We start from the raw sequence: 26,294 nt of genomic DNA, 5'->3' as shown, positions 1-26,294 counted from the left end.
TTATCTTGTCTTATGCTGATGGCCTCATAAATATACATGCATCCTTGAGACACAAATCAATGCAAATCAGAGACTAATGTCAAGCACCAAAATATGAACAGATATGTGACAGAAAGCAGCTAAGATCAATTGAGCCTTTTTAGTGGGTGCCCTTTGATTTCAATATTACATTATCAATATTTTGTATAGTGCATGCTAGATTAGCCGGCTAACTTGTTGTTTTGCTAATTGCAAGCTATAATTAAAACAAATTTACATTTTTAATTTCACACATTGATGAATAACTGATTGGAACAACAGCTGGAATACCTGTACTATTCTTTCAGCTAGGGGAAACGTATGGGTCTAGTCAGGGTAGGATTTTAACGTTATCGGATTTCTGTTTAACACCCACCTCTATAACCTTTCTTGTGTAGTTTATGCAGGCCTGTCTTGTTTGGATATGTATGATATGTCATTTTCTGCTGGGATGGTGAAGAAGTGAGCTTGGACATAGTGCTGATCCAGCTGTCAAGTCGTATTTGCCTTGGATGAGTTGATAGGGAGCAGTGTCATTGCTATACCCCCTTCCTTTCCGGCTGCAGTGGTTCCGGAATGATCTCTCTCCCCGGCGCCGCTTAGTGAAGTGATCGGAAACGGACCTGACAGCTGGTTAATGGGTGGATTTGCAGCAGGACTGCATTCGTTACACGCCTTCTTGTCTCTTTGTCTTTTGCTCACACCCTCTTTCATATCCCTGCTCTGTCACGGACTCGGTGTTCTTACGACACCTTTATTTTTTTTTTTTATCCCAGCAATCGAATTTGTCTCTGTTTCCTCTCTCTCTCTCTCTCTCTCTCTCTCTCTCTCTCTCTCTCTCTCTCTCTCTCTCTCTCTCTCTCTCTCTCTCTCTCTCTCTCTCTCTCTCTCTCTCTCTCTCTCTCTCTCTCTCTCTCTCTCATTGTATTTCAACCATTCAACCATTTCTTTCACGTTCCTTTTCCAAGAGCTCTAAAATATCCTTGATATATGCTGTGCAAAACAATGGCACATCACTGATTTATATACCATCGCATTTCAAATCACACGCAGTGTATGAAAATAAAAAAGACATTGGCAATGATGGCAACCTTTTTGAAAACCAAGGCCACAACTTCTTCCCTTGCTTTCAATAAAGGTCTAGGTGTGAAGCGTTATGCTCAAATACAGCCTGATTTGTACGAACTACAAATGATGGTGGTGGTGGTGGTGGGGGGTATTTTTCTTGTAAGAAACTCTGTAGCTCAGAGCCCTGGCCCTATTCAGAACTTAATATTCCCCAGACATATCTTTCCTTTCTAGCCTAGTCTGATACAAATGTAGATTGCAAAGATAAGATGTCTTTCTGATGTTATTCAAACTTCTCTCAGGGAGTTTGAATCCGTACCAATGACTGATTGCATCAGCTCACTCTGTCTTATAAAACCGTTTTGAAATGGCAGGACTTGGGTGACCTCTAATCTGAGATCACCCAGGAAAGGACAAGACCACTGACAGCTGACGGAAGCACAAAAGGAGAAATCCAGCTTCAGATATCAGTTAGGGTCTTGAATTCACTTTCAAACCATTCTAGAAAGAATCCATGATTGTTGGAACAAATTAAACCTTTTACCTTCAGCTTGGAAAGTAATGTTGGGACTACAAATGGACTTGGACAAATGGAGTTACTGTCTGGCTATACGATAATCTGGCTAATCTGGCTGTGATAAACAAATATGAAATTTGTATCGCCTTTAGCAGCCATATTCAAAGTTACAAACTCAATTTCGCTTTTCATTGTGTAGCTTTTTAAGGATATATCAAGCCCATTCAATAACATTTAAAGTGAAATCTGTGAAAGGCTGAAGCATGCAGCACAAATCTGTCAATTCTAATAAAATAAAAAGTGACAGATAAGATCTCAAAGCAAAAGCATTTATCATCTTATTTGTAGATGAAATTTGCTTTAGATACCACAGTCTATTAGACAATGATTAGAGGCAGAATCAAATTAGTGGAAAAGGTAACAGTGCCTAATATCCCCCTAATGGCCAGAAATTTCTAGTGCGTAAATGGCATGTTGCATGGTGCACGCTGCCATTTCAGCTTAAAAAGGCCTGTGATATACTGGCCACTGCCTATGGTGTTTCACTGACTATGGCTCGAGACAATGGAATTTGGTCCAGGATCCTCTTGACCCAACATAGGACAAGTGATTTGGAATATAGATAAATGGGTAGAAGGTGGCAGACAAAGCCAAACTGTTCTGACCACATGGGTACTCAAAATCTAAGAGTTTCTAAAAGTGTTAGTTGATTTTCAGCTAAACAGCTCCCAGAGTATATCCTTTTTCATGAGACATAAGCTGGAAATTGTTTAAGGAATATGTGTAGCTATATTAAAGTTTTGGGTGTGTAAATGTCTAGACAAAACTGTCATGTACTACAATACACATTCTTCTTGTCCTGCAAGGTCAAATCAGTCTTGACTACCTTTTCACCTCCACAATTTATTTAATCAAAAGTTTATATCAAAATTAATTTTAGCATTTTTTAATGCTCAAACCATAAAATGTAGTCTAATTAACCCAACTGTAAATTTACAGCTTCAAGACTTTTATTCATAGTGAGGTAATTGCTTTGTTGTATACAGTGTATTGGTTGAGTTTTGGTGACTGGAAAATTGGTTTGTCTCAGCATGTCATGATATTTAGCCATTTGTACTCTTGCTATTGATTTAATTTCATGCTGTCATCATGCTGTCACAGTATTATTCTGTGATTGTCATAATGTTGCCATATCTGACATTGCTTCTTATCTCTTTCTTTTCAGATCGAAATGTTAGAGCACAAATATGGGGGCCACCTCATCTCACGGCGTGCCGCTTGCAAGATTCAGACGGCCTTTCGCCAGTATCAGCTCAGCAAAAACTTTGAGAAGATCCGAAACTCCCTCCTTGAAAGTCGTTTGCCACGCCGTATCTCCCTGCGAAAAGTGCGGGTGCAAAATACAGAGGGTATCTCAGCTGAACGGGCGCTGGCTGAAGGCTGTAATCTAGCAAGTATCCCCCTTGTCCGGTCCCCATCCTTGCCCACCACTGTAGGTGGCACCCTCACTGATCTCGAAGATTCTTTCAATGAGCAAGTCCAGTCTCTTGCCAAATCCATTGATGATGCACTTAGCAACTGGAGCATGAAGACCATGTGTTCACTACAAGAAGGTGGCACCTACCAGTTTAGCTCAGAGGCATTTAGTACAACTGGTGACAAATCTGGGTTGGCAGGAACAGTCAGAGAAGGTGGTCCCATGGACCCTGCCACATTCCACAGTGGAACAGGCCAAGTAGACAACTCTGAGAATGTGGCCCGGAGTGCCAGCAAGCTGATGATGGCCTTCCGGGATGTCACAGTTCAATTTGATAGCCAGAACTTTCGCATGTCCTCTTCCGTTATGGAGTCCTCCACTTCTGTTTCTCTTGGTAATTGTGTCCAGCAGGGGGCCATAATTACCGAGAGCCAACAGCAACCTCTGGTTACTTATGCAAATGAACAACCTCAACCACCACCATCTCCCCAGGATCCAGCTCCTCCACCTCTGGAGCTGGATGATGAGGAAATACCAGATGGCGACTTCCCAGCCCCTCCACCAAGTGAGGAGGAATTTGGGGAGGATCTACCACCTCTGGTGCTGGACAAACAGGAAGTTCCAGAACCAGCAATTCCAGCACAGACAGCAATAACCTCTGAAACCTTGCCTCCACCAGAGGTTGCAGAGACACCAGTCACCCCAATTGTCGAAGTTTTGGAAGCTAAACGTATTGAGTCAGATACAGCGGACAACAGCTCCGAGCAGATGAGTAGCAGCAGTACATCCACATCGGCTCGGTCGACTTCAGAGGTCTCATCCAAAGAAGCTTTACAGGCCATGATTCTTAGCTTGCCCCGATACCACTGCGAAAACCCAACCAGTTGCAAATCTCCTACCCTCTCCACGGACGTCATGCGAAAACGCCTATATCGCATTGGTCTCAACCTTTTCAACATGTGAGTACCCTAAGAACCTTTTATCTCCCATCATAAGGGCCCTTGAGCCTTGGGGGAGGAGATGATTGTTATGGTGACATAACTCGCCATATCACACTTGCTTAAACTGACTAATGTCAGATGTTTTAGGCTATAAAACCATTTTCTCTCTCAATGTATCAAGCTGTACTCTCTTGCGTTGCTCTTCAAAAACTCACTATATCCCAGTCTCTCTATGTCTCACTTCCCTATCTCACTCCTGTCAGCCAATTCTGTCTCCAGCTGTGGCAAGCACCCCCTCCCTGATTCCTGTCACCTTGGGTTTGTCTGACCCTATTAATAGCACTGCTTTTATTCAAAGTGCTGTCTCACTCCCTTTTCCCTAATCTCATCTCGCTCCATTGAAAACATGAAGACATTTTAAAAGTTAAACTTTGTCTAATCGTCTTATAGCACTCTACAGTAATGAGACTATGGGGTTTATCTGGGTATTAGTTTTTGTGTATAGTGTGTATAAGGAATCAAGAGATATATAAAGAAAATGAAGAGAAAATGTGAAGCAAAAAATAAAATAAAAATAGTGGCCAAGCACTGTAGGTTTGTAACTGTAACTGCTGCTTCTATATTTTGCCTTTTAGTGTTACACATCACTTTTTTTAAGTATACTTTAATGCAGTCATTGGCATAAACACTGTGTCAACAATAAATGTTTGCATAATGACACGACTTTATTGCAGTGCCTCCAACCTAGAGGCCCCAATTTGGATGTCTTCCTTTTCAGACGCACCCAATTTAAGTCTTGAGCTGCGTTTCCACCGCGTTTCCACCCCTAGGAACTTTGGGGTGGTACTTGGTGTGTTTCGACCGCAGGGTCTAAATGAAGTTCCAGGCAAATATTTCCCACTCCAAATGGCCCTGCTCGCAAAGTAGTACTTTTTAAAAGTTCAGAAACTTTTGAGGGTGGGACTTGGACGCTGAACATGCCGATTGGTTTAAGTGGCTTAAGCTTTTTTTTTAAAGTCGTTTGTGAGGTTCATTCTGCATTCAGCCATCTCACGGTCAATGTCCATATAGATAACACATTGTTATTTTAAATATAGCTTTACAAGCTTTCAGAATACCCTTTAGTATTAGTGCTCTTTTTCTCCGTTTTGTTATTACCTCTTTATTAAACCAATACATAACCAACAAACGCAGCACAGCTTGAATCTCCTCCATACGTGTTATTGTTGCAGACAGTGTCGCACAGAAATGATTACTAATAATGACTGGGAGGAGCAGTCGCGCAGTCCTACATCAATGGACTAATTTGCCTAATCTTCATGGTACTTTAGACCACAGTGGAAACGCAGACACTAGCAGGTCTGGGGGGGAAAGGTTCTTGTAAAATTGCACAAATTGTTCCAGGTATTTTCGGTGGAAATGGGGCTTTGCACTCTCTTCTAATGAGCTGATGAGTTGAATCAGTTGTGTCAGATAAGGGGGGCAAATGAAATGCATAGTGGTGGGAGGTCCAACAAGTTTGAGAAACTTCTAAATACAGAAGTTATCATTGTCAAAATGACCCAAGAATACCAAATAAATGGTGAACACCAACTATTAAAAATATATAAAGTTTAATTGCTGCTTGTGGCTATGTTAAATGTTATATTATTTTAATATTTATAGTAAAGTAAGATCTTAATTAAAGGTATTGCTTCTCTATCCTGTTTCCTGCATTCCTTACTGTTATACCCAATTATATATAGCAATTCTCTCCACTGTGTACGTATTTTTTTTATCTAAATAACTCCTGGCTAATTTCCTCAAGCTCATTTCACCGAAACCAAATTTTAACCTGTTTTGTTCAGATTTTATTTTGTAATACAGGACCAGTTTTTTTTTTCTTTTATTCATACTTAATGGATTTTATAAGGATTAGATAACATCAAGATTATGTCGGTTTACTAGCAAGGAACATAATTTCTGAAATTCATGCATGACTGCAATATGGCAATCTTCCTGAAGGCATTCAGATATTATTTTGCTGCAGTCCCAGAATTCAGATGCTACAATAAGAGTCTGATTAGAAATTATAAACCTTGTGTATAGAGTTAATTAAAGTAAACAGTAAACAGGCACAGTTTATAAGATGAATGTTATGTAAACACAAACATTATATATATAAATATATTATATATTTTTTATATATATATTTATATATATTTATATATTAAATAAATATAATTAATGTAATGCATATTTTAATTGAGTTTTAATTAGTTTTATAGCTGTATTTATTAATTTTGTATTGTTTTACTCCATTGTCTACTAATTTGCATATTTAAAAGAGATGTCTCACTTTCTTTTTCTATTTACCTCTTATATTAATTTCAATAATATTAACATGTCAGGGAACTGTCTGCTCTTGTAACTGTCATATCATCTAGATACACCTTTCCAACAAAGACATCTGTTATTCAAAGCGGGAGAAATGCAGCTCCACTTTACAAATCCTATTGGCTTTATTTCTGCAGTGTCACATCGCTGCCAATTAAAATTCTGCTCCCGCATGTATTCTCTATGTTCAGCCAAGAGTGACTGAGGCAGAGTTTGATAAGAGCTCTCTTTACGCAAAACATCACAGAGGTGGATGATGGGAAAGGTTGAATAAGGACTGTGCTGGACTCTCATAAACGTAAAACATTTAAGGGTTACTTCAGCAATTAGCATTAAGCCATGTATCAGTACAAACTCGTTAGTATATTAGAATGATTGTGCTTCCCTCATATCCCCCTCAGACAAGAAATGTATGTATTTTATATCTGAAAAAAAAAAACTTACTTTGCGTCATTGGATGTTTTTTTTTTTTTTTTGGCCAGAGGCTAGAGACTACAGCCAGTAGTAGAAGTTAGTTCCGCATGTTTTTTCAACCCGTCCATAGTGGGTGGTCTCTCGCTCACAGAATGTAAATGCACACGGCCGTTCAGGCATTGAAGGCAAAATGGAGCAAACGCAAGTGTTTTCAATAATACACCATAGGTACACTATAAAAAATATTTTTAAAATAACTTATCTGGTTGCCTTAAAATTTTGCATTCATTGAAATAAAAAAAAATGTGTTAACACAATGACATTTTTTGATAATCAACAACCTTTCTTCAAATATTATTAAAAGATTTTGTAAGCATATTGTGTAATTGTGTATGTTCTAGACATGAAAACATGCCAAATTGTGATTTTTTTCATGATTTATAAAAAAAATGTTATGTGGTTCAGATACAATAATATTTTGAGTTTCTATTTATTAAACCAATTTCCTTCACTGTATCAACTCAATTTTTTAATTTCAATAAATTCAATATTTTAAGGTAACCAGGTTACTTACCTTTTGAAGTTAAACCAACAATATTTTTTTAAAGTGTATTAACTGAAAATGCGGTAGACTGGACATGCACCGACTGTGCGGATGTGAATGAACGACAATGCAGCCACGAATGAATCCCATGCGTCTGTGCTCATTTTAGTTTCATTGGGCAAGTGATGTAACCGGTGGGAGTGGCCTCATAAGAGCAGTGAAGCAAGTGCATTCTGGGAGTTGTTGTCTTTCATCCACATGAGCCAAAAATACATTTTCTGCCTTTTCTCAGTCTAGAAGGCACCAACTTCTAAAACAATTTCACATTTCTGCTACATAAATGACCCAATTTAAATACACATTCATCTTTCCAGCTGTGAATTACCCTTTTAAGGTCAAAAGTATTCTATGCAAATGCAGATGTGAATGCTGACTAACATATTGTAAGCATGTGATCCCTTTGTACATGGTGGCAGCAAACTTCAAACCTCAATTGGTTTAAAGAGTTACTTTCAACTGGCTGTGTTAGCACGTAGCTACAGCTAAACAAGTTTACAGTTTATAGGGATGCGATTCAGCAAAAATATTCTCAAACTGTTGCTCTGGTATGATAGTAATTCTCCTGAAAGACACAACTGACTGTAGGTGTGTTACAAAATGGCACCCCTTGTGCAATGCTTTGACATATACTATAAATATATTATGTATTGGAAAACCCTTTTGCTGCTATTGAGGTGGGATATGGTTAAGGTTAGGGACAATTTTTATGGTATGGTTGGGTTTAAGGGTGGGTTAAGGCAGGGTTTTATGATGTCAAGGACCCCCAAATATGATTAACCTTAAGACACCCCCTTCCTAAAATCAATCTATATATTTTTATATATGAAAAAAAAAAAAAAAAACATTTTAACTGTTAGATAAATAGTAACTGTGACATTATAAATTCCCAATTTAAATTGGCTACACCTAATGTTGAATATATAAACATGAAGAAAATTAAGCAACTTTCACAATAAATGTATGTAAGCAGCTTACATACCGCGTTATGGATACTTCCTTTTAACCTAGATAAAGGTTACTAGTGATACAAACTCACTAAAGATACAAAGCAAACACATAAATTCTGGAAATATGTATATGGCAAGAAAGGAGAGACACATTTAGCAATGAAACAATTAGAATTTTTGGCAGACTTTAACCATTTTTGCTGTGTCTTTTTACTCTCTGAAATTTCCTGGGGACAACTTAAAATCTTCTGGAGGACTCCTGGGGGTCCACGAACCCCAGTTTGAAAACCCCTGGGTTAAGCTGTAAGGCAAGGGTCAGTAGTGTAATTATATAGATTCATTTAAATGTTAGCTCATAGTGGTTAAAGGCACTTAACATAAAGTGGGTTCACTGTTCTGACTCCTCTTTTCCATTTTACCATCTATAAATTTAAAAAAAAGAGATATTCCTCTCTAATAATTTATGAAATAGTTGACTTTTATTCCTAGTTCGACATTTATTTCCCCGTGACCTTGCAGTGGCACTTCAGGGTCATTTATAGTTCCTGTAAAGCATAGCCATAATCTGAAGATAGAGGACCCAATTAAAAGTTCTTTATCAGCTATAAAAAGTCATTGGGAAAATGTGGCTTTAAAAAGTTAAAACCTTATTCTGATGAAGCAGTGCTTTTGTGTAATATATTAAACCATACAAGATCTCCATGTTTTCCCTTTCATCGCTGTTTCAGCTTCCAAGGTGAAACACATTATTCATACCCTTTAATGAATGCATTTTGTACTGAGTCACAAGTGTGGAACGAGTGAACGTTTTTTTTTTTTTTTTTTAAACTATTAAAATCACATTTCCAGGCAGCATCTCGCAGTGTGTTCCTGGCGTGTTAACTTACATAACTGACAAATAGGCTTGCATCTACACACAGCGGCTCTTTATCCTTGCAAAAGGAAAGGTGCATAATCTACTCTTTTTTTTTTTTTTTCCATCTTGACCACTGAAAACCCTTTTTTTTTACCCTGCAATGATGGTGACAAAATTCACAGAAAATAACAGAAGGGATTCATCTGCTTTATGGGTGAGTGACTAGATGTGTATGTGCACTTGATTATGAGTCAGCTGGAAGGGCTATATATTGGCTGCCAAGTTCAGTGGGAGATTTTCCAACCGCTCATCAGATTTCTGGAAAAAGGAAATAAAGAAAAGTGCAATGATCATTTTTAACATATGACCAAATCCCTTAAATAACTTTCCACAGGACACATCTTTAGGCCAGTAGACTGACTTATAGCGTGAGTAAGTCCTTTGAATTATCCACTTATCCAATTTGTAAAAAAGCAAACAACAACAACTACAAAAACACTGAATAACTCATGACCAAACCAAGTTTTAATACAATTTCATCAAATGTGTGTACGTAGAAATCTACGCAAGCAACGAAATTACTCAATTTCGGAACAATTTGTCCCAGGAAATATGTTCCCCAGAAAACTTTTTTACCTCAGACCTGTTGCTGTCTGCGTTTACATCACAGACTAAAGTGCCATGAAGTAGTGTTGCAGTACTCAAGACCGGTCTTGGTCAATTTTTTAAAGGTCTTGGTCTTGTCTGCATTTCTCCTCTGTCTTGTCTTGGTCTCAGACTAAGAGGACTCTGGATTTTATCTTAAGACCAGTCAAACTGCAAGGATATCACTAAATTGCCGGTGCATTGTCTGATTTTACATTATTAATGTGAATTGATGTACAACGTACTGCTTACAATGCAATCAATACGTTCTTTGTAATGTGATTTATTTTGTTACTGTGCTGCTGGGTTCAAAATCAATGCATCATTTTCTCAAAAATGGCCAAAGTTCATTAATGCCCATTTTGAGATTGTTATCTATATATATATATATATATATATATATATATATATATATATATATATATATATATATATATATATATATATATATATATATATATATATATATATATATATATATATATATATATATATATATATATATATAATTGCAAATTATATTTATTTATACAAACGTTCAATAAACAAGTTGTTATTAAGTGACAAATTTTAAACTGTCTTTGCTAATTCTGCAAATTTTGTCAAAATTAAATGAATCAACTGTTTGAACAAATCGGTTAAATAAATGATTCAGTGATTATTAAATAATGTTAAGAAAACATTCTGTTGCCTGAGGGCAAAACTATGCGTTAGAGGGTTAATGTTTTACTGTTAAATTAATCTGAACATTTTATACAGGTTTAATTGTACCAATATTCAGATGCAACTTCTGTGCCATGAATTTTATTGCCAGTGATTTGATTTGTACAGCGCTATAGTGTCTTACTTTTGTAATTGTGTTTATTCATTAAATATAAGTAATTGCTCAGACAGAAGATACGGATCTTTTAAATTTAAGGAGTATTGGTTTGGTCTTGGTCTTGACTCTGTCTCATCCTGTCTTGGTCTTGGTCTCAATCCCACAAAGTCTTGGTCTTGTCTTGGTCTCGGCACACGCTGGTCCTTGTCCCGGTTTAGGTGGTCTTGACTACAACACTACCGTGAAGATTAGGCAAATTAGTCTGGTGACATAGGACTGCGTGTGACTTTCCAGTTCCCGCTGGATTTCATCCTCCAATTCATGAACCTCGTTGTCGGTCCATCTGCCATACAACAACTCCATTGTTGATTCGAATAGCAAACAACGCTTACTGCATGCACCTCAACTGACTTGGTGGTTGAAATAAAATGCTTCATGGAGTCAACCAATCAAAGTGTTGTGTGAACTCAAACCAATCAGCATGGGTGCTTCCCAATTCTTATTTGTGCATCCTCGTTTCCTTTCCTAGCTTCCTTTCCTCGCGCCTTAGCTCCACCCCTTCAGAATGCGGGGGAAGGACGCAAGGAAAAGACGCGAGGACAGAGGAATTGAATCAAGTGAAATGATAAATCCTCGCTCCCTTTAATGTCACTTCAAAGTGTTGTCAATTAATGATGACTCAGCACCGCTTAATTTAGTCAGGATTCTAGAACAATAAAGATTACTATTTATATAAGCTTCAACTTCCACAAAATACCACATTTGTCCATAATTTATATAATATTACCAGTTATTATTAACAGAAATATTCCCAGTTATTAACTGCTTTTTTTTTTTTTTTTTTTAGAAATACGGTTTGTTCCTTTCACTTTCTTGTGCTTTGATATAATTTTGCAACTGTCAGGTGTTGTTGTTTGTCTTGTACATGTAAACATAATAATAATAATAATGAATAAGCTGTGGCACGTTGTGAAGGGAGGAGAATTAATGCATACGTCACGTTTAGTCGATAAAACTATTCCACAAAGGATACTCTGTTCTATCCTCGCTCACGATTCCTCAGGAAGCCTCCTCACTCCTCCATCCTCGCCTCATCGCCGTGCAATTAGAGAATTGAGATCTCCTACAAGATGGCTGAGCTCCATCAGTTTTCGGATCATAGGATGGAGGACGGAGGAGCGAGGAAACGAGGAGGGATATTGAGAAGCACCCCAAGTTCAGCGCCCAAATCCCAAACCCGAAAGTTCCTGAACTTTGAAAAAGTTCTACCTAATGAGCAGGGCCTTTCTGAGTGGGATTTTTTTACCTGGAACTTAATCCCTGGGGTCGAAACACACTGAATATACCACCCCGAAGTCTATATTTCCTGCAGTGGAAAGTTCCTGCAGTGGAAACTCGGCTTTAGATACTCCAAAGAATATATAATATAATAGAGTACTTTGATATGCACAATACAATACATAGCAGATATTGATATTTGTGATGAATTAATTGCCACTTTATGCAATTAATTTGATTATATCTGTTAATCGATCAACAACACTATCAAAGAAAACTAAATAAAAATAAACCAGCCTCTCGCTTACTCGCACGTCATCACCTCAAACACCCCGACAGATAAGGATAAGCCCATTTTTAATCAAATGGAGGTTTTGCTCCAAGAGAGTGAGTGAAAAGAGAGAGGGGTTGTCATTAGTTCCAGCAGTTCATTTTCTGCAGGCTAGCCTAATACCTGTGACAGCTCAGACTGAATCTAAAGCAGGTAGGTGTGTGTGCGCTCTGGGACGAGACGCTAAAATCTGAGTTTGGATTAACAGAGAGATTTGGGGACTGAAATGTGCTTTCTCTAAACAGATAATTAAGAAAGGATTATAGGGGCTCAGTGAGCGTGTATATGTTGGAAAGAGCATGTAAAGGACATATAGAGGACATTGAGGCGTGAATAACAAGGGACGTTGGTAAGCGGAGTGAGTAACATTCTAAAATGAGTTTTCACCTGCCTCGTGAACGGAATGGGAATGTTTCTTTTCCTCAAAAGAGTGGAAAACAGGGGGAGAGAGGAGAAAGGAAAACGAGGAGTGTTTGGGTTTAAACATAGATTTTAAACGTTTGATTTTGTGTGTGCGTCTAAAGAAAGGAGACTGGGCATGATCGGCTCAAAAAGCTTTGCTCTTCCTGTCTCGTAAGTGTCATGTTTTATGCAGGGCTATGCCAGCAGTTCACCTGCCCCCTTTTTTCTTAAAATACCAGAATAGAGCACAGATGTTAGTTGAAAGGTCAGTGCAGCTTATGTATCTACACGTAGTTTAAGCTCGTTCAGTCTCTCTGGATGTGAAGATATGTAGGTTTCTTCAAATGGAAGTACTTTTGGCCCTGTGTACTTTTAGAAAATACACAGTCAAAACACACTTTTCACACTTTCACTAGTTTATTTCTTTCACACTAAGTGCAAATAGCCATTGCTTTATGGCAAAGACTGTTTTAGCTTCACATCATCTATGTTCAGAAATTTCACCCTTAACCTTTGTGCATTCATTTTAAAAAAGTTACACATAGGTTTATAGAGGACAAAAATGTCCATGTCGGAAAACTCTCATAAAAAAATCTTGGGAGCAGAGACTTCAGTTTGGTCTCATTCTAAAGAAGACCCTTGGCAAATTATTTTATATATATATATATATATATATATATATATATATATATATATATATATATATATATATATATATATATATATATATATAAACATGTTGAAATATGTTGAACTCTAAAACTGCTAGAAAAACAAAGCCATACATCTAAACAAGCTGTGTACCAAATTTGAGGTTGATATCTCAAAATATGAGCTCTCAGTAAGATTTTGTTTGGGCACAGTGCCAACTTTTCCCCATTAGATGCCAGCAAAACTCCACTGGTTCACACAGTTTTTGGATTTGTGATTTGCAGTTGAGTTTTCAAATATTCTCTCAAATATTACAAGCACACACATGCACACCTACACACAATTTTGTACTGTATTTTTACTATGTAGTATTTTTGCAGTAAAATATCCAAAAACCACTAGGCCAGTGTTATATATTTTGTTCAGTTGAGTACTTACAATATCCCAAATGTTTCCAACTATTTGTAAATTGTGAGAAAATTGCTATTTTAACCAATGATCCGGGACGTTTCAGCATAGCGTTTGAGGGAGTCGCCTGTCAATGGCGTCATATCTGCGTTACCCTCAGTTTTATTTGGCAGAAGCGCTTTACCAGTGTGAACATGTCACAGTATCGCCGAGCAGCGCACAGAGTAACGTGATAACATCATTTTAAACACACTCAAATGTATCTAATATGATAAAAAGAGCTGCATCAACTCATACCAATGACCGGAAAAGCGGAAATAGTGCGGGACCCCGGTGACTGTGTTCCGTCCCGTCAACAATTGCTCCAGCAGCCATGCTCAGCTCCACAACACTCGGTCCTGCTCTGCTTCATACTACAGTAACGCTAATAACCGCATTCATCAACGTGATTTCTGTCCGTGTCCTATTTTCCACCGGCTGTGAGGTGAAGACCACATGTCCTAAGATGCCGCACTCAAACTTGGCGTCATCAAACTATGCCTTTGTTTTTAATAGGCGACCTCTAGTGGACGGAAAGTTGCATGGTGCACCTTTTAAAGACAGCAGCTTTAAAAATAATAACACAATAATAAGGAAGGAAGGAAGGAAGGAAGGAAGGAAGGAAGGAAGGAAGGAAGGAAGGAAGGAAGGAAGGAAGGAAGGAAGGAAGGAAGGAAGGAAGGAAGGAAGGAAGGAAGGAAGGAAGGAAGGAAGGAAGGAAGGAAATTCCTACTGCATTGAACATTACAATTTCCTCTGTTCATGAACAATGGATGAAAGTTAAGATTAATAGTACCATACAACAAAGGTCAATTTAATCAAGTCAATGAAATTGCTAATAAAATTTACAATAAATGATTGGTAACACTTTAGTATGGGGAACACATATTCACTATCAGCTACAACGTTTGCCTCAATAAACTCCTAATTTACTGCTTATTAATAGTTAATAGGTATTAATAGGTAGTTTTTGTAGCATTTAAGTTAAGGTACTGTGCAGGATTAAGGGATGTAGAATAAGGTCATGAAGAATAAGGCATTAGTATGTGCTTTATAAGTTCTAATAAATAGCCAATATCCTAGAAATATGCATGCTAATAAGCAACTAGTTAATAGTTAATAACTGAACCATAAAATAAAGTGTTACATGTGCACATTATTATATTGTTTCAAGTTTCGTCTGTGTTTGTGTTTTGCTTCAGTTTGACTTTGAGTTAGTTTTGCACTGTTCTCAGGTCAGTTTTTTTATTATTATTATTTGACTTCATGTTTCTCACCTGTGTCTTGTTAATTTCCTTGTTTAATTTTAACGTACATTTACAGTTTATTTCTGCATTTTATATAATAGTTTTCTGCTAAAATGACAATTTTTACATAATAAAAAAGGTTTAAATAACTAGACTCTCACTAGAAGGCGTCATTCAACCTGTTTAATGAATCACCAGAGCCTATTTTTTCGCACTTTTCCGTCACAATAAACAGGTGAAAGGAAAACTGCAAAACCCTTCCAGAATCACATATAATTCAATTGCATATCATTTCAATGTTCTTACAATAAAACATAGTGACAGGATTTTTATTGTAACTGACAAACAGGCTGTGCATAGTAAAGCTAGACTTTGTCAGCAAGGGTCGTACATTTATTATGAGGAGTAAATCGTTGTAATGAATAGGGAAGAAGAGTGAAATAGTGAGATTGTAAAATGCAGTCAGGCAAACATGGTTCTCTCAGCATGTGGATGAATGAAAGTTTGCTGGACCCTCTATAAATCCATGTAGCCAACTTTTTTTTTTTTTTCTTCAGGGTAAAGACTTAGCGATGAAATTGCTGACCAAAGGAAAAAAAGCGACTCTATAAAGTACAGCCGAGAAGCTTCGTTCTGTCCCGTGTTGTCACTTTTATTGTCTAAAGGCTGAAAAGCGTTGACATTCTGGTTATTGATAAGCCACTGAATGGAAAAATAGAGGTTATTAATGCCCACTTGGCTTCTGTGGAATGGGAAGGTGTCTGAGGAAATTGCATGAGATTGTAGCCTTTCAAGAGAGCCTCACAAACCTGCTTTATCATGGCATGTACATATTTCTACATCTTTATATCTAAAAATAACAAAACACTTCAAACATCTTTATGCAATATGGAATAGTACATTTCCCTTTTTTTCTTACCAGTGTTATCTAGTTTGACTTTCTTTTTACTGTGTAACACATAAAGAGATTTCTTTGAAGAATAACCCTTCCTATTCACCTTTGTCTTGACGTATGGCCATTGCAACTTGACTGTGTCAAGGCTTCCATCCATTTCCAGTTATTTTAGCTGTACAAAAACTGTCCACTATGTTGCTTGATATCGTAAACTGTTCTTTGTTACCGTAATGATAAATACACTGGTTTGTAACTCAAATTATTTCATAATTTACTACATTTTGTTATTGTGAAGATACAACCCGATTCCAAAAAAGTTGGGACACTGTACAAATTGTGAATAAAAAGGGAATGCAATGATTTACAAATCTCATAAACTTATATTTTATTCACAATAGAATATAGATAACTCATCAAATGTTGAAAGTGAGACCTTTTGAAATATCATGCCAAATATTAGCTCATTTTGGATTTCATGAGAGCTACACATTCCAAAAAAGTTCATCACCTACATTGCATAATATCATTTAAAGGTTGAGAGAATCTGGAACAATTTCTGTGAGTAAGGGTCAAGGCCGGAAAACCATACTGGGTGTCTGCGATCTTCGGGCCCTTAGATGGCACTGCATCACACATGCTGCTGTAATGGAAATCATAACATGGGCTCAGGAATACTTCCAGAAACATTGTCGGTGAACACAATCCATCAATATTGCAATATTTGCAATATTCGCCATTGACTAAAGCTCTATAGGTCAAAAAAGAAGCCATATTCTAAAGAAGCGCAGGTGTTTTCTCTGGGCCAAGGTTAATTTAAATGGACTGTGGCAAATTGGAAAACTGTTCTGTGGTCAGACAAATCAAAAATTTTAGTTCTTTTTGGAAAACTGGGACGCCATGTCATCCGGACTAAAGAGGACAAGGACAGCCCAAGTTGTTATCAGCGCTCAGTTCAGAAGCCTGCATCTCTGATGGTATGGGGTTGCATGAGTGTGTGTGGCATGGGCAACTTACACATCTGGAAAGGTACCATCAATGCTGAAAAGTATATCCAAGTTCTAGTACAACATATGCTACCATCCAGACGTTGTCTCTTTTAGGGAAGACCTTGCATTTTCCAACATTAAACATTACAATGCCAGACCACATACTGCATCAATTACAACATTATGGCTGCGTAGAAGAAGGATCCGGCTACTGAAATGGCCAGCATGCAGTCCAGATATTTTCACCCATTGAAAACATTTTGTGCATCATAAAGAGGAAGATGCGACAAAGAAGACCCTTCATTCCCCAGACGTTTGCAGACTGTTATAAAAATAAGAGGGGATGCCACACAGTGGTAAACATGGTCTTATCCCAACTTTTTATGAGATGTGTTGATGCCATGAAATGTATCAACTTATTTTTCCCTTAAAATGATACCTTTTCTCAGTTTAAACATTTGATATGTCATCTATTTTGTATTCTGAATAAAATATTGACATTTGAAACTTCCACATTGCTTCTTAAGGTGAATAGGACATCATAAAATTAGTCCATACAACTTATTTAAAAAAAATCCACATTGTCTGAAGTCATATAATAGCTTTGTGGGGAATAGGACATTTTTTGAATTGCTGTTCACTAATAATCTTCTCCTCTCAAATCAAATATGGTGCCAATGACATGAAAATGGTGTTGTTGCACTATTTTGGGTGGTTGTAAAGTGGTTTCCTTTGTTTAATTTATTTATTTATTTTATTGTTTTGCTGTATAAGTCAATGCATTAACTTTCAATATTAATAGATTAATAGTACACTATTGCAACATTACGTTTCTAAGAAAGCCCAAAAATAATTATATGTAATATTTGTTGGCCCCCTTTTAGAAAAGTAATGTTGGAATATTGCCTGTTATGACATTCAGTCATAGTTTGACTTTTTATCTAAATTTAGATTTTTATGTCATATATGATTGTTATGTTATCTAAAGTGTTAACAGTCATAATATTTGTTTTTCTCTCTCCCGCTCTCTCTTTGCCCCTCAACTCCCTTCCACTATCTACCTCTTTTTCTGTGAATAAAACAGAAATCCAGACAAGGGCCTCCAGTTTCTCATCTCTCGTGGTTTCATTCCGGATACGCCTATAGGTGTGGCGCATTTCCTGCTCCAGAGGAAGGGGTTGAGCCGACAGATGATTGGCGAGTTTCTTGGCAACAGCAAGAAGCCATTCAACAGAGATGTGTTAGAGTGAGTATATGAAAATTCTACCATAATGCATGGCTCAAAAACATATCAATGGAAATCTCTATCTGTGTGTAAAAACATCATAAAAAAAAAAAACAATATTTACACTTTTAAATGGAAGCATTTGTTTTTTTTTTCCCCCTGTGGATTTGAAGAGTCGTGGCATTTTTTAATGAGATCTCCCTTGGCTGCTGAGCTCCCGCCGTCAAACTGCAGAGCTTTGCACTTGAAAATGATGCACTCTTGAGACCTCGTAGCAGAGTCAGTGTGTGCATGTGTGCTTTTGTGTGTGCTTGTGTGTGTGTGTGTGTGTGTGTGTGTGTGTGTGTGTGTGTGTGTTTATACTGTGCTACACATGAGGTTTCTGAATTGATGAATCTTCTAGCCTTAAATGGATAAATGCATCTACTCTTATATTTGGCCCTGTGTGTATCTGAAGCAAAAAGTCTAGCGGAAGATTTAAAGTTAAGTCTTTAAAGAGTTGGCATTAAAGTCCAGAAATTATAGACAACCGTAATAAATAAGCACATTTTCACCAGCAGCCATATCGCCCTGTAGCCCAAGGTTTCCCAGTGAAGCTAAGCAGGGTTAAGCCTGGTCACTACCTGGATAGGAGACCAACTGGAAAAACCAGGCTGCTGGTGGTAGATGTGTTAGTGAGGCCAGCAGGGGACGCTCACCTGGTCTGTGTGGGTCCTAACGCTCCAGTAGTGATGGGGACACTATGCAGTAATGAGCACCGTCCATCGGATGAGACATTAAACCTGACTGACTCTCTGTGGTCATTAAAAATCTCATTGGGCACTTGGGCTAAATCTCTGACATTAAAAGTCTTTTTTAACAAAACGAGAGAGAGAGAGAGAGAGAGAGAGAGAGAGAGAGAGAGAGAGAGAGAGAGAGAGAGAGAGAGAGAGAGAGAGAGAGAGAGAGAGAGAGAGAGAGAGAGAGAGAGAGAGAGAGAGAGAGAGAGAGAGAGAGAGAGAGAGAGAGAGAGAGAGAGGTCTTCCATCTTTGGAAGTAAAGAAAGAACTTTGCCTTGATAGATTTTTGGAACATTTGGCACCTTTATTATTTTCCCGTAGAGCCATGGAAAGGTCTTTTTCAAATACTCCCTAGAAAGCTTTGCAATGCTCTGGTAATCCATCAATCCCTAGTGCTTATAAAAAAAAAATCTGTCCAATGTCTCCACAAAAGCTTGAATTTTTTGCAAAGGTCAAGGTGTAGGCTTAGTATTAAAATGTCAGTAGAAGAAAATAGTTTTTTAAGTTATTTGTGCAGTGATAATCAGAGGGGAAAAAAGATTTGCGATATATTCGTTTATATATATATATATATATATATATATATATATATATATATATATATATATATATATATATATATATATATATATATATATATATATATATATATATATATATATATATATATATATATATATATACCTAATTGCATAGCTGAATAGTGTTCTCCGGCTGCAAATCTATAGATCTTCACCCATATGTTTAATTAATTTCAGTAAATGTAGCCTAATACATTCCATCTTAATCCCTATTTACACAGAAGCACTCCTGGACATATACATAGTAAAACAAATACATGAGTGTGAGAAAGCAGCAGAGAAAAAGCCAGGTCCTAGCATTTTACCATGACAGTGTTTGCTCCTTGTCTAATTGCCGTTATACATTTCTTTAACCCATCTTTTGCTGTGACAGCAGTTTCAGGCTGCTTTTATGTGTGTTTTATATAAACTCTTTATTTTTGTTGCATCCAAAAAAAAATGCATTTATCATCTCTGGATATGGGCAATGAGCAAAATTTGACAAAAGTGTGGGCTAATTATAACTTTCATGCACGACAAACACTTTTCTGGAGTTAATAAAGACTAAAATGACATGTATCCTGCTTTATAATATTGGGGTAAAACAAAAGATACGCACATGGTTTTTACCACTCACCAGAGAGCTTTATACATACGTGCAAAATTATGGAGTATTAACAACAATACTACCAAGAAAACTATTAAAACATACACTGCTCTTGGCTGGACAACATTAATTTATTTAATAAGCCATCTTCAAACAAACATTAATGTTAAGTTAGGCATAAAAAAGACAAAATAAAAAAAAAACAGTTCAGCTCTTTCTAATTAAAGACCTGGTATATACAGTACCGCTTTAAATATGAGATATGACATGCCACACAACAAATTAAAGACTTCTGCTGTAGCCAAAAACATGATGAATATGATGAATATTTCATGCTGATATAATAAATGGACATTCATATTTTAATTTCCCTCAAGTGCATTTGACGGTTTGGGCCTCAGTCCAGTGCAAGCTTATTTAAAGTTCTGCATAAGCTGTTGTGCTGCTTGTTTGTGGTTTAGAAAGGCTGCCGTTGCTTATTAAAACAAATGTCATTGCTATTAAAATTGCTTAAGAACACATAATGGGAAAGAAAGAAAAACACCCAATGCTGTCAGAAAAGCATGAAATAAACCATAAACCTGGATTCCTTATTGGGATCTCCTGACAGACCTGTCCTTTAACCCCTACTGTTTTCCAGAAGACAAGCCTTGTTCTTCAGAGACTGAGTTTTTATTTGGACAGGCAGAGCAATTATTCACAATATCCCCACATTAAAACAAAGCGAGCACTCCATGCTTGCATGAACCTCTCTCCAGAGAGAAAGAAACCATATTGAGGGTAGCTCCTTGACAAACTCATGCAAAGCAAGGCATGAAATTCCCTTTGATACTCATGTGCCTGAAAAAGACAAGTGCTGTGCACAAAAAAGTGGTGGTATGGTCAGGTTTAAGGATAGGTTAAAGAGTGGTTAAAGGGTCAACAGTGTAATTACAGTTTATTTACATAAATTAATTATAGATGTAATTACATGCCTTTGTTGTTTTAACATAAGTACCAAGCAAAAACCTCTATGTACACCAGGAGTGTCCAAAGTCTGGCCTGCGAGCCAATTACGACCCGGGAAGGAATTTCAAACAACCCGCTGATTGTCAATTTAAATATATTACAGGGCAACGCACAATTTACAAGTCATGCAGTTTCACAATGTCAACACAAGGTGACAGCACTCAATTTTAGGCCAGGTGTAAGAGGAAGCCGTGGGTGACAGCAACATGATAACTAATAAGCACTGCCATTTCGGTTGTGACTAAGAAAACTTAAAGGTGCCAAAAGCGGCTGTACTTCTTTCTCTACTTGCTTCAACCGTGCCTCACAGTCTATTTATTAGCTGTGCTCAAAAGACAGAGCAGCATGAGTTCAGAACAACTGAGTTTACTCGCTCAATCACGTGACCACTAAAGAGTGCAGGGAGTCCCAGCAGTGTTTTTGGTGCAGAGGTGCATGAAGGCACCTCACAAAACTGATTTCGAACAGCTTCTTAAGCAGTGTAACAGTTAAATGATCTACAGCAAAATAGAGAGCTTTGGTGAGAACTAAACAAATATTTAATTACTACATTAGTAATTTATCATGAGAAATTACATCAGAAGTGGAAAATGTTGGTAAAAAAAAAAAAAAAAACGTACATTTACACACAAACTGACCAGCAAACACAACTTTCGGACGCCATCTTTTTTTCCAGCTCAACTGTCACAGAAAAGAAAGCACAGGATTGTGGGATATCAAAGGCAGCGAAGGATACATATATGTTGCCTTTCGAAATCGATCGGATGTAGCTAATATTTAATTCAGATATGCCTTGATGCTTTCCCAATCCGATCTTTTTCTCTCTCCTCGTTTCAAGAAAAAACTGAGAAAAAGAATTGTGGCTAGAAGGGGTACAGCAGTGGTAGGAGGTGAGGCAAAATCTCATGATAAAATAACAGTAAATACATTTGCTACTTAACAGGTGTGTTTTATTAGCGCCTAGACCTACCCCAACCCTAAACCTACCATTACAATAATGCAAATATGCTAATAAAAAATATGGTAAAAATATGGTAAAAAACATAAATATGGTAATACACGAAATATTGATGTGCACATGCCCAGTGCCTGTAGTTGTATCTCTTAACTCTTTCACCATGTCAGACATAGTGTGATGACATCACCATTTCGCAAAATATACAGATTGGCTGTATACACGAAAACGTACAAATGTCGTTTTCAGATTTATCCTGCGACCCAGTTTCAGAAAATATCAGATTGATGCTTACAAAACGCCGGATCCGTGTGGACGAAACGCTGACACGGTACAAAATGTATACGTATACAGCTAAACGCGTCTTTGTGTGGACGGGCCTTAGTTTAAGTTGACGAAGCTCTCTCATAATGAGCTGATGATCTGAATCAAGTGTGTTAAATAAGGGAGACATACAAAATGTTCAGAGCAGTGAGTACCCAGGACCAGGAATGAAAACGTCTCAGGTTACGTATGTAACCCTAGTTCCCTGAGGGAACGAGACGCTGCGTCGAAACGCTGTGAGAACGCCTCTGCGTTAATGCGTCGTGAAGCGCCTGTAGAACCATTCCATCGGAAAAAAGATCGATCGTCGCCGACGTGATGACGTCGCCGACGTGATGACGTCATCAACCGGAGACTATAAAAGGTCCGCGATCACAAACAGGAACTAGCTTCTGATAAAGCCTGAAGTAAGTGATCACAGACACGCCGGGAGTATGGCAGAGCGACGCAGCGTCTCGTTCCCTCATGGAACTAGGGTTACATACGTAACCTGAGACGTTCCCTTTCGGGGAACTCGAGCTGCGTCGAAACGCTGTGAGAACGCTTATACCCACATCGCCATAGGACCAAGTGTCTCGTATGTGTGAAGCCGAAGCGCACACGGTTACGAGAGTACCTGTGCCCCAACTGTAGATGCCAGGTCTAGTTCATAGAACCTGACGAAAGTTAAAGGAGACGACCATCCGGCCGCGTTTACAAATATCGTGGAGGGAAGCCCCCGACAAAAGTGCTTAAGAAGCAGCCATACCCCTGGTTGAATGCGTCCGGACAGCCAGTGGAAACTGCTGCCCGGCCGCCTCATAAGCAAGTGAGATGGCCTCGACCACTCACTTGCTCATCCTCTGCTTAGATACTGGGGCCCCTTCTTAGGGGGCCCGAAACAGACAAACAGCTGATCAGTTTTCCTCCACAGGGCAGCTCTGTGGACATAGTATCTAGTGCTCTAACAGGGCACAGCAGATTAATCTTCCTGGTCTGACGTCGTGAAAGGAGGAGGACAGAATGCTTGAAGAGTAATGGGGCCCCGTGGGCTCGTAGGAACCTTGGGGACATAACCCGGCCTGGGATGAGAAATCCCCGGCGCAAACTCTAGACATGAGGGCCCTACAGACAGGGACTGAATATCTCTTATTCTTTTGAGAGATGAAATAGCCAAAAGGTTTTCTTTCTTTTTGACAAGCCCCGAAAACACAGGCTAAGTCCCATGCTGGGACCCTCGAGTGCATAACAGGCCTCAACCTTAAAGTGCCACGGAGGAAACGTGTAATCAGAGGGTGTCTTCCCAAGACACTCCACCCAAAGGGACGTGGACGGCACCCAAGGCCGCCACGTACGCCTCTATTGTGGAGGGGGTCAACCCTGCCGAGAACCTTGCCTGCAGAAACTCCAGCACTGTACCAACCGGGCAGTTAACTGGGTCCCACTGGCGTTCTCTGCACCATGCTGAGAAAAGTTTCCCTTTCAGAGCGTACAGTTTCCTCGTGGACGGAGCTCTGGAGTGAAGGATGGTCTCTACGACCTCGGCCGAGAGACCTTCCTCTATGAGCCTAGCCCCCTCAGAGGCCAGGCCCACAGTTTCCACATCTCTGGGCGTGGGTGCAGGAATCTCCCGCCCGCCTGAGAGAGAAGATCCCTCCTGGTCGGAATCTCCATCGGAGAGCCTTCCAGGAAAGATATCAGGTCCGAAAACCATACTCGGGTCGGCCAGTACGGAGCCACTAGGAGTACCTGGGCCCCGTCCCGGCGTACCCTGTCCAGAACTCCTGGAAGCAAGACAATCGGGGGGAAGGCGTACAGAGGTAGCCTCGGCCACCCCTGTACCATGGCATCCAACCCCAGCGGGGCTGGATGGGTCAGAGAAACCACTGCGGGCAGTGAGAACTCTCCGCCGAAGCAAATAGCTCCCATATACCTTCCATAGGAGCTCCACCACTTCTGGGTGGAGTCTCCATTCCCCGGGCCACGGCCCCTGCCTCGACAGGCTGTCTGCTTCCTGATTCAGGACCCCCGGGATATATACTGCTCTGACTGACAGCAATTTCCCTTGGGCCCACAGGAGGATCCGATGTGCCAATTGTCCAACGGACGGGACCTCAGACCCCCCTGGTGATTTATATAGACGACCACCGATGTGTTGTCTGCACATGGTGGCCCCTTGAGGTCGGGCAGGAACTGTTTCAATGCAAGAAACACTGCGAGCATCTCTAGCCGATTTACGTGCCAGTGCCGCTGATGTTCCTGCCATAGACCCTGGGATGAGCGACCACTCATGGTCGCCCCCCCAGCCCGTGAGAGAGGCATCTGTCGTTAGCGTTACGCGACGAACATGAGCCCCCAACACGGGACCCTGAGATAAAAACCCCGGGTTTTTCCACATGACCAGAGCACGTAGGCATCGCCGCGTGACTTTGATCGTGCGGAGCGGATTTCCCCTCGGGGAGAACCCTTTTGTTTTGAGCCACCACTGCAGTGGCCTCATGTACAGTAGGCCAAAAGGTATCACGTTGGACGCTGCTGCCATGAGACCTAACAGTTTCTGGAACCGTTTCACAGTGACGGCTCGGCCTAGCTTCTGTTCTTTGGCGGCTGCCAGGATCGATGCTATGCGTGTTGGCGATAATTGCGCCCGCATAATTACCGAGTCCCAGTTCACACCTAGAAAAGTGGTTCTCTGAGCCGGAGAAAGCACACTCTTCTTGGCGTTCAGCCTCAACCCCAGCTTCGACATATGGGCGAGAACAGCATCTCGATGCTGAACCGCCATCTGCTCTGTATTCGCTAGAATCAGCCAGTCGTCGATATAGTTCAGTATGCGGATGCCCTGTAGACGCAGCGGCGCCAGAGCTGCATCCACACACTTGGTGAACGTGCGGGGTGACAGTGCTAGACCGAAGGGAAGTACACGATATTGGTATGCCTCTCCCCCGAAGGCAAACCTCAGGAACTTCCTGTGATGTGGAAGGATGGAGACATGAAAATACGCATCTTTGAGGTCTATGGTGACAAACCAATCCTCCGATTTGACCTGCGCTACAATCTGTCTGAGTGTAAGCATCTTGAATTTGAGCTTGGCCACCGAGCGATTCAATAGCCGCAGATCTAATATCGGGCGTAAGCCCCCATCCTTCTTCGGCACGATGAAGTAACGGCTGTAAAAGCCAGACTCCCTGCTGGGAGGGGGAACCCTCTCTATAGCCCCTTTTTGCAGGAGTGTCTCTACTTCCTGTGCCATTACCAGAGCCTGCTCCGGGCCCACCTCTGTAGGTAGGACACCGCAGAAAGGAGGTGGCCGACTTCTGAACTGAATGGCGTACCCCTTTTCTATTATCTGCAGGACCCACTGAGATATATTTGATAGACGTTTCCACTCGTCTAGAAAATCTACTAAGGGAACCAGCCTCTCGAGGCTGGCCTCTGGTGTATTTTGAGCAACAAGCACAGTGCCCTGAAGCGGCGGACCGGCAGGGAACGACTGACTTGACTGCTCGGGAGCCCCCCGAAGGGGGAGCGGACCACCCTCGAGTGGCCCGCGGGGACCGTCTGCGCCCCGGCATTGCGGCGGGGTTGGCAGCGCGGCCCCCAGAGGGCGCTGCAGGACAACGGGTACCGATTTCCTTCGGAGGGGAAATGCCAGGGACGATGCAGCTGAAGGCGAGAGATAGCTCGCAAGCGTCTCTTCGATCTTCGGCATCGCCCCATAACCATAGTGTCTCAGCCCAAATATATTACTATATGCAGATGTATGTGGGCTGAACACTCTATATGATACCTCTTGTTTCCTCCATGACCTAGACACCTCGGTGTGCAGGTCAGGGAAGAATGGCAGGACGTTGATGCTTTGCACGAGAGGGCAGGAATCGCTCATCTAATTTCGTTCTCTCTGATTTCGATGGGATTCAGATATTTCAGCCAGCCA

General features: G+C 39.8%; 1 protein-coding gene across 3 annotated transcripts in view; it reads left to right on the top strand.

Moving 5' to 3' along the window:
- iqsec3a (IQ motif and Sec7 domain ArfGEF 3a) overlaps positions 1-26,294 on the top strand; it is a 177,139-nt gene that overhangs the window by 93,627 nt on the left and 57,218 nt on the right. For all 3 annotated transcript variants that reach the window (XM_067428474.1, XM_067428473.1, XM_067428475.1), the window contains exons 4-5: positions 2,829-4,039; positions 18,005-18,166. In XM_067428474.1, coding sequence (XP_067284575.1) covers positions 2,829-4,039; positions 18,005-18,166 — 1,373 coding nt within the window. The remainder of the gene's footprint in view (positions 1-2,828; positions 4,040-18,004; positions 18,167-26,294) is intronic.

Source organism: Pseudorasbora parva, chromosome 20 (genome assembly GCF_024679245.1).
Source record: "Pseudorasbora parva isolate DD20220531a chromosome 20, ASM2467924v1, whole genome shotgun sequence".
NCBI classification, from domain to species: domain Eukaryota; kingdom Metazoa; phylum Chordata; class Actinopteri; order Cypriniformes; family Gobionidae; genus Pseudorasbora; species Pseudorasbora parva.
Note: the sequence above shows the minus strand (reverse complement) of the source record. Positions and strands in the feature narration are given on the sequence as shown.